Genomic DNA, 9,090 nt, shown 5'->3' on the forward strand with positions numbered 1-9,090 from the left:
AGAAAATGTAAAAGTTTTCATAACAAATAAATTATTTTAATAAGGCATAAAAGCCAGGGCCATGCCATAAACTAAAATGATATATAAAAAATATTAATAAATAGGAATTGAATGGACACTAAAAAATGATACTGGGGATAATAATATCACAGCTTAATGCTCATAATTGATACTGTTATTGTGAAACAACTGTTAATGTCATGAATTTAAAAGCATGAAATTCTGCATGAAAAATTACAATAGAACTTGGAGTAACCAACAAGATTTGGATGTGAATCATGGTATTCTTTGTTAAAAAAAACCAAAACAACACAACAGTAAAAGGTGGGCCCGGGGCCACTACCCGGAGCCCACCCATGATGGCAGCGTGCGGGCAATAGAGGCAGGGAGGAAGATGGGGGGGGGGGGGGGGGGGGGGGGAGGAGAGTCCATTGCGGGCCCGCTCACCCGCAGTCGCCGATAGACTCGAGGGCGCAGTTCCAGGGAGGGGGAGGGGGCCACCCCACGCCAAGAGGGAGGCGTTGGCGGCGCATGTTGATGACGTCAGCGCCCCCTTAAAAAGGCCGCATCTCCCCGTATGCGATCCTTTTGGATCGATTGCAAAAGAAAGAAAGACTGCGACTGCAAGGGAAAAAGAACCGCGGTGTACAGAAAAAGGCCTCAGCCGTACGCTGCTGCCGCACTCTGCTATCTCACCCCACACAACAGCACCGAGAAGAAGCTGTAAGATTAAAAAAAAAAAAAAAAAAGGTTTCTATCCAGCTCCTAACTTTTTCCTCCTATCCTTTGTGTGGGGACCTCCATGCCTGGCTAACCCCCCCCCCCCCTCCGCCGGCGGACCGCGGCCCCTTAACTCCCCTGCGAGGGGGCAGGTCTTCAACCTTCCGAGCAGCCGACCTTCCGTGCATGCTCCTCTTTTTCCTAGTGGTAGTTTAAAAAAAAAAAAAATCCCGGTCGCACCCCCCTACCTCTGCCGGCGCCGGGGCCTGCCACGTGTGCGTCTCCTCATCGCCCCACTCGCTAGCCATGCGAGCAGCCGTGCCAGACACTTGGCTGTAGCCGCCCCTACCTCTGCCGGCGCATCGCGGCCTGCCACGTGTGCGTCTCCCGGGGGGGGGGAACCTTCCTCATCACCCCGCTCGCTAGCCGTGCGAGCGGCCGGGCGCCGTGCCGGACCACCAGCTGTAGCCGTAGCCGTAGCCATGCGCCGTGCCGGATCTCCGTGCCATCCCCGGTTGTAAGCACCAGTGCGCGGCCTGCCATGTGTGCGTCTCCCGGGGGGGGGGGGGGGGGGGCATCGCCGTGCGAGCATATTGGCCAGTTTAGTCAGATTCCTGCAGCTCCAGGAGCACTATTATTGCTGTCCGGTTATGAGGATTTGGTTTCTGAGAGGATTTGTGTCTTTGCTTCTGAGAGGATTTGGTTTCTGACTTGTGTGTTTGCTTCTGAGCTTCGTGTTCCTTGCGGCCGCAGCAGCTTATATATACTAAATAAATAAATAAATAAATACATATTTAAATATATAAGAATATTGATTTAAAAAAAAAAAAAAGACATTTAATAAAAATATATGGAGGCCAGCCCGTTCCTGCGCTGCCTGGATCTACTGTTCTCCCGCTGCCTCCTCTCTATCACGCCGCTTGTTCCCTGCATGCTGGCTTTTGCACCTGCCTACATTTCCATGCCGCCATATATAACAATTTATCATCTCTACTGCTGATCTCTTCACCTCCACTTTCAGAAGCAAGAGACTTACAGGCAAGAGATGCAGTGGGAGCTGGCAAGGACACCAGTTTGAATCCCACCTTGGGAGGAAGAAAGGTTTAAAAAAAAAAAAAAGGATGGGATAAGTTCTTGGAGGAGAAGTCCATTACCTGCTATTAATTCACTCAGAAAATAGCCACTGCCATTAGCAATGGTTACATGGAATAGACTAAGTTTTGAGTACTTGCCAGGTTATTATGGCAAGGATTGGAAACTGTTTTAAAACGGGATGCTGGGCTTCATGGACCCTTGGTCTGTCCCAGTATGGCATTTTCTTATGTTCTTTTGTAATAAAAGTGGGTACTAGGCAGCTAATTTTATATATATTGCTATATTTTATTTTTATGTCACCGGTCCATGTTTTTTCTATTTGCTTTATCCAATCCTATAGACACAGGTTGCCTAACAGCCGCCTAGCAGCCTTGGGATTAGAGCTGCGGTTCAGGAAACATCGAGACACAGGTTCGTCTCCAGCAAGAATAATAATACGTATCTTTTCCTTTTGTTGCTCGTTTGCTTCCTTTTCCGCCCATGTTTCATTAATCTCTCATTTTACTAATTTATCAGGATTCTCATTCGTTAACCTATAGAGAATGGCGCCAAGAAAAGTTGGACGGAATACTACGACCACACGATGTCGAGGGACAGCTGCAAAAAATAATGCCGTCGTTGGAGGCCATCCACGACAACCTACACAACCCAACATACGAAGCCCTATTTGCACGAGAAGTTCTGGAAGGAGCCGGCCCAGAGGTAGAAGCAGAGGTCGAAGCCGCCCATCCCGAGGAGTTCCTCGGCCCTTTCCTGTCATACACACCACCGATGAGACAAATTCCATGGAAATCAACCCTCCACCCGCAGATATTGCCTTATCACCGGCTATCCCTTCTGAAGCCGAGCTTCCGATGACCCCACAACATGGATCTCCGGACACCATATCCATTCACTCCGACTTTATATATGATACCGGTGTCCTTATCTCTGATCCTGGATCCAGATGGGATACACCACCACATCACAACAGAGAGAGTCATTCTACCTTTCACCGCCAGCCAATGGCGTCATGGAACACGTCTCATCACAACAGACTTAGATCATGGCCCCAATACCATGACTTTAATGCAGCAGGACCTTCCCGGACCAATACCATACCTTATTCACAGGCAGAACGCCATCACGAAGATACAGGGGAAATGATCCTTAATCAGCGACATTACCATCTTCGCCAGTACGGACAATCCCTCCTTCAGCCCGCTTACTATGATCTTGAAGAAAAGAATGATTTTACACGCCGATCGGCGCCCTTTCCAGACAGTTACGTTAGGGAATCCCCTCATAACCCTTCCTCGTCTGCTGAAGGATTACGCTCCTCGTCTGCAGAAGGATTACTCCAAACAAGCCACGGCAACACCATCCGATACGACGGTGACGGTCCTTCCTCCAGATCGCAAGCAGAAAAACGCCCACATCTCCTGGATAATGGTGAGTTTGCGTTGCATAGTCAGCAGCACGAGGCTGTCGAGGGCGGGGCACATATGCAGCAGCTTGAGGTAATTGGCTGTGGGTTACAAACGCAAGAACATGGCGTGACACAAAAAATCAAAACGCAGGTACAAACGCAAGCGCAGGCACAGTTCTACTTCCAGCAGCTATACCTCTTCATCCACTTCCGGGACCTCTAGCGACAGCGACAGGCTTGTACAAGCTAACAACCTCGATAAAGATTCCAGAGGTCCGCCAGCGTTAACCACACTGTCAGAGCTCTGGGAAAACGTGCCCAAAAGATTAAGAAGAAAAATCAAACAGCATAAATACATCGACATATTCTCCATACTGCACGGGAGGCGCAAACCCCAAGAAAGGAAGAAGTGGAGGGCTGGTTCCACCACCCTAGGAAAAGAGGTCAAAATACCAAAGACTATTATCAATTGGATAATGGCTTTCATGCATATGACCAGTGTGGTAGGACATAGAGATCACACTCAATATGGACCCATGTTGAGTTATGCATTTAACATCTTGCGTTCCTATCAGCAGTATGATGGTTGGGCATGGCTCAATTATGATGAGCAATTCCGAGACAAGATGGAAGAGAATAGGTTCATGACTTGGGGCACCCAAGATGTTAACTTATGGATCAATCAGATGACCAGAAAATCCACAGATCACAGAACAAGACCCAGATTTACAAGGCGAGCATCCCCAGGAAGGTACCTCCACCGACAAACAACATCGGCACAGGATAATACTTGCTGGCGATTCAACAAGACCGGCTGCACCTTCCCCGACCCCCCTTTGAAAAAGCACCCTCACCAATACGGCTACACGCAATGCTACCTTGGTTGGACTTATACCCAAACCAGCAAAAAGCACAAAAAATTGTGCAAGGTTTTAGCCAAGGTTTCCTTATCCCCTTTCAAGGTGACATTAACCAATTCCAAGCTGGTAACGCACGCTCTACAACCACCCACAAGGATATCGTCCAGTCCAAGTTAGAGGACGAGATTGCACAGGGTAGAATAGCTGGCCCCTTTCGTCTACAACCTTTTCCACACATGTTTCTATCCCCATTGGCAGTTATCTCAAAAAAGGAGTAGGGAAAATATCGCTTGATACAGAATTTATCCTTCCCACCAGGTCGTTCTGTCAACGATCATTTGCCCCAGGCCGAATGTTACGTTCAATATGCCTCATTCGATTCCGCAGTTGCGTTAGTGCGCTCCTGCGGATATGGCGCCCTCATGGCAAAAGCGGACATTGAATCAGCTTTCCGATTACTCCCAGTCCACCCGGAGAGTTTTCCACTTTTAGGCTTCACATTAAACAACCTTTACTATTTTGACAAATGTATGCCCATGGGATGTTCTGTCTCATGTGCTTACTTTGAATTATTTAGCTCATTCATACACTGGGTAAGCGAGCAAAGAATTTCCTCACATAACATTATTCACTATCTGGACGATTTTCTATTTGTGGGGCCAGCACAAACTAATTCATGCTACAGTCTCTTGGCTGAATTCAAAAACGTCTCCCAGGAATTCGGAGTTCCCCTATCTCCTACAAAAACAGAGGGTCCTACAACGATTATCTCCTTCCTAGGAATTGAAATTGATTCACACCTTATGACCGCCAAGCTACCAGCCGACAAAATTGACAAGCTGCAAAACATCATCCAACAAGTTTCCACGGCTAAAAAGATCACACTACGAGTGGCACAGTCCATTCTCAGTTCCCTTAACTTTGCTTGCCACGTCATTCCAATGGGGAGAGCGTTCATGAGGAGACTCACAGTGGCTACGGTGGGTCTTCGACGACCACATCATTTTCTGCGGGTAACGGCTGACATACGTGCTGATTTCCATATATGGAGCTCCTTCCTTACTGACTTCAATGGCATATCCGTGCTGCAGGACTCCCCATTAACCAATTTTGATTTAAACATGCACACGGATGCATCCGGCGGTTGGGGTTTCGGAGCCATTTGCCAAAATTCTTGGAGCGCCGAAAGCTGGCCCAAGGAATGGATAGAACAAGGCCTTACCAAAAACATCACTTTTCTGGAGCTCTTTCCCATATGGGTTACCTTGGTTCTCTGGAGCTCTATATTAAAAAACAAGCACATAATATTTTGGTGTGACAGCATGGCAGTGGTCCACGTTTTAAATTCCCAGTCTGCAAAATGCCCTTTAGTAGTTAATTTACTTCGGGAAATAGTGTTGGAAGCTTTGCATAGCAACATCACGCTGCACGCTAGGCATGTGCCGGGAACATGTAATGGCGCTGCGGATTCCCTTTCCCGTGCTAATTGGCCTTTGTTTCGCATGCAGGTCCCAACAGCAGATGTACATGGAACCCCAGTGCCAGCACACTTATGGAACATTGGACGGAAACCACACACGACTTAATTTGTACATCCCTCGCACCATCCACTTGGAAATCCTACTGCTGAGGCTACGAGGTAATCACCACGTTCCTGCACGAGAACGGCTGGAAGCAAGGCCCAATAAGTGAGGACCTATTGGTCAATTACATCGCATCGGCAAAGCGGCATGGGGTATCAAGAATTTCCGTTCAAAAATATATGTCCGGGCTGGCCTTTTTCACAAAAGCCTGTGGCTGGGGCGATCCCACAAAATCATTCCTTCTCAAAAAAATGATGGCTGGATGGGCAAGAAAAGTCAGGTCAACCACGGACAGAAGGCATCCCATCACACACAGCATGCTCAGAAAGTTGAGGACGCAATTGTCAGCTATTTGCTCTTCCTCCTTCGAAACCAAACTCTTCCGTCTAGCATTTTCCTTGGCATTCTTTGGCGCCTTCAGAGTAAGTGAATTGGTGGCAGCCAACAAGGCTGACAACGGAACTAGCGGCTTGTTATTCAAAAACGTTCTTTACACCCCTACCAGGATCACTATCACCATTCACAAATCAAAAACAGACCAAGGAGGAAGGGGCACCACCATCTCGCTTAATAAAGTTCCAGCCTGCTTTACATGTCCTATAGACAACATGAAAAAATATCTCCAACTTCGTCCCAAGGGCGGAAAGCACTTCTTGATACATGCCAATGGTACGCCTCTCACCAGATTTCAATTTTCCGCAATTCTTAGAGTTGCAGTAACACAGATTAAAATGGACCCAGCGATTTTCACCACCCACTCCTTTCGAATTGGGGCTGCCACAAGCGCAGCACAAGCAGGACTGCAAACGGAAACAATCAAAAAAATTGGCCGCTGGCGTTCCAATGCGGTCAACTCCTATGTTCGCCTAGAAAGAGCAAACGCGCCTAACAACACTTGTTGATTTTCTTTTTCAGATGTCTGTCACCGCACTGCCTGGATTGTTGGCTACTCCTACGTCCGTTGGGCCGCAAAGAGAGCTCGTGAACGGCCTTACGGGACTCACTTGGGTCTCGCTCCAAAAGGTTGGCGCATTGAATGGATAGGCAAGCCCGGAATGCGTTGGGGCCACTTGCTACCTTTCCTACGCCAATTGAAGGATGCGAAAGCACCGCCCAGCATCTTAATAATTCACTTAGGAGGCAATGACTTGAGTACAAGTACATGTAAAAGCTTCATTCAGCAGGTAAAAGGTGACATGGCCGACATATTCCAGCTATTCCCGGGCACTATAGTTTGCTGGTCAGACATCATTCTCAGACCACATTGGAAACAGTCAAAGTTATGGGGACGGGGAAGGAAAAAAGTTAACAGACAGATCGGGGTATGGTTGCAAAAAATGGGAGGCTTACAAATACGCCATCAGTGGGCTGACGACATGTCCCCGGGTCTATTCAGACCCGATCAAATCCATCTATCCAACATCGGTTATGACATTTTCAATACTACCTTACAAGATGTGATTGAGTCTCCAGACACATTAAAAATGGCCGCAGCTTTTTAGTGGGGGACACGAGACAAGGGTCCTCCCTACCTCGTGTTTTGGCGGGTACCCGGGCCGGCGCAGGTGGATTACGCATGGTGCTGGTGTCACCACGCGACGGCAGGGTAGCCGTGGGTGCCGGAAGGCGTATGAGGCGATGGCCCCCTTGCTCAGGAACAAGGCGGGGGGGCCCTCATTGTCAGGCTGCCTTGCTTGGTACTGGCGGTGGGCAGCAGCACAACATACTGCTGGCTCGGGTATCTTGAAAGAGTTATTATGTTTTTGTTTAAATAAAAGCTGCGGCCAATTTTACACCAAGAACCGAGTCTGTGTAATTACTTTTAATCGAACAGGTGACGAGCAATGCTAGAGTAAGTAGCAGCTGCTAACGTCAAAAAGTGGGCCCGGGGCCACTACCCGGAGCCCACCCATGACGGCAGCATGCGGGCGATAGAGGCAGGGAGGAAGATGGAGGGGGGGGGGAGGAGAGTCGATTGCGGGCCCACTCACCCGCAGTCGCCGATAGACTCGAGGGCGCAGTTCCATGGAGGGGGAGGGGGCCACCCCACGCCAAGAGAGAGGCGTTGGCGGCGCATGTTGATGATGTCAGTGCCCCCTTAAAAAGGCCGCATCTCCCCGTATGCGATCCTTTTGGATCAATTGCAAAAGAAAGAAACCCACCCCCCCCACCGCCTTTTGTTGATATCATTCCATCACACAGTTGCAGGTGTGACCCTACATCTTCCTTGTTATTTTATGTTCACGTTTTGAGTTTTGTCGCAGCTGATAAAAGAAGGGCAGGTACCCGGGCCGGCGCAGGTGGATTACGCATGGTGCTGGTGTCACCACGCGACGGCAGGGTAGCCTTGGGTGCCAGAAGGCGTATGAGGCGATGGCCCCCTTGCTCAGGAACAAGGCGGGGGGCCCTTATTGTCAGGCTGCCTTGCTTGGTACTGGCGGCGGGCAGCAGCACAACATACTGCCGGATTGGGTATCTTGAAAGAGTTATTATGTTTTTGTTTAAATAAAAGCTGCGGCCAATTTTACACCAAGAACCGAGTCTGTGTAGTTACTTTTAATCGAACAGGTGACGAGCAATGCTAGAGCAAGTAGCAGCTGCTAACGTCATATAGGGATGTGAATCGTTTTCCATATCGTCTTAACGATAGAAATCGTGTGGCAGGGCAAGAAAATCGTCTTAGGCACGATTTTTTAGTTAAAAAATCGTTAAAAATCGTTTTTTACGATTAGTGCGCACTAACTGGGAGTTAGTGCGCACTAACAGAAAATGATACAATTTGACACTTTTCAGGTCAGTTAAGGTCAGTTTAGGAATGAATATGTATTCCTATTGGCTGCCCTCTTATTTATTCATGTTACCAAGTTTCCCTCTGACAGTATATGGGGGATGGGAAATGGAAACAGTTGGTAGCTTGACAAAACAAGTAATGTGATCAGTCAATGTGACTAGAACTTGTGCCCTAACCCTGATACCAGGGGTATTGTGATCTTCCTGCACACAGTGCCCTATCCCTATTAATACCAGGAGTGTTGTGATCTTCCTGCAAACAGTGCCCTATCCCTAATACCAGGGGTGTTGTGATCTTCCTGCACACAGTGCCCTATTCCTGATACTGGGGGTGTTGTGATCTTCCTGCACACAGTGCCCTATTCCTGATACCGGGGGTGTTGTGATCTTCTTGCACACATCCCGGTATCAGGGATAGGGCACTGCATGCAGGAAGATCACAACACTCCTGGTATTAATAGGGATAGGGCACTGCATGCAGGAAGATCACAACACTCCTGGTATTAATAGGGATAGGGCACTGCATGCAGGAAGATCACAACACCCCTGGTATCAGGGATAGGGCACTGTGTGCAGGAAGATCACAATACCCCAGAGGAGTGAGGGTCAGGCAGCTCCCCCCTGTCTGTGAAGC

At 48.5% G+C, this 9,090-nt stretch overlaps 1 protein-coding gene across 2 annotated transcripts; it reads left to right on the top strand.

Annotated features, from left to right (window-relative positions):
- The first annotated feature begins 592 nt into the window (after positions 1 to 592).
- Positions 593 to 8,260, top strand: LOC115088132. Of its 2 annotated transcripts, XM_029596108.1 has the most exons (4): positions 593 to 723; positions 2,156 to 2,226; positions 2,332 to 3,246; positions 6,582 to 8,260. In XM_029596108.1, the coding sequence occupies exons 3-4, from the start codon at positions 2,358 to 2,360 to the stop codon at positions 7,166 to 7,168; spliced, it is 1,476 nt and encodes a 491-aa protein (XP_029451968.1). In that variant the 5' UTR covers positions 593 to 723; positions 2,156 to 2,226; positions 2,332 to 2,357; the 3' UTR covers positions 7,169 to 8,260. The 2 variants fall into 2 exon arrangements, with proteins under 2 accessions (XP_029451968.1, XP_029451969.1); XM_029596109.1 differs by having other exon boundaries at positions 601 to 3,246; positions 5,592 to 8,260.
- The last annotated feature ends 830 nt before the right edge of the window (positions 8,261 to 9,090 follow it).

This window comes from Rhinatrema bivittatum, chromosome 3 (assembly GCF_901001135.1).
Source record: "Rhinatrema bivittatum chromosome 3, aRhiBiv1.1, whole genome shotgun sequence".
NCBI classification, from domain to species: Eukaryota; Metazoa; Chordata; class Amphibia; order Gymnophiona; family Rhinatrematidae; genus Rhinatrema; species Rhinatrema bivittatum.

Coding starts and splice junctions, on each gene's coding strand:
- LOC115088132 (XM_029596108.1), top strand. CDS start 2,358: ATGGCGCCAAGAAAAGTTGGACGGAATACTACGACCACACGATGTCGA. Junction 3,247..6,581: donor CCCACATCTCCTGGATAATG/GTGAGTTTGCGT, acceptor TTTCTTTTTCAG/ATGTCTGTCACCGCACTGCC.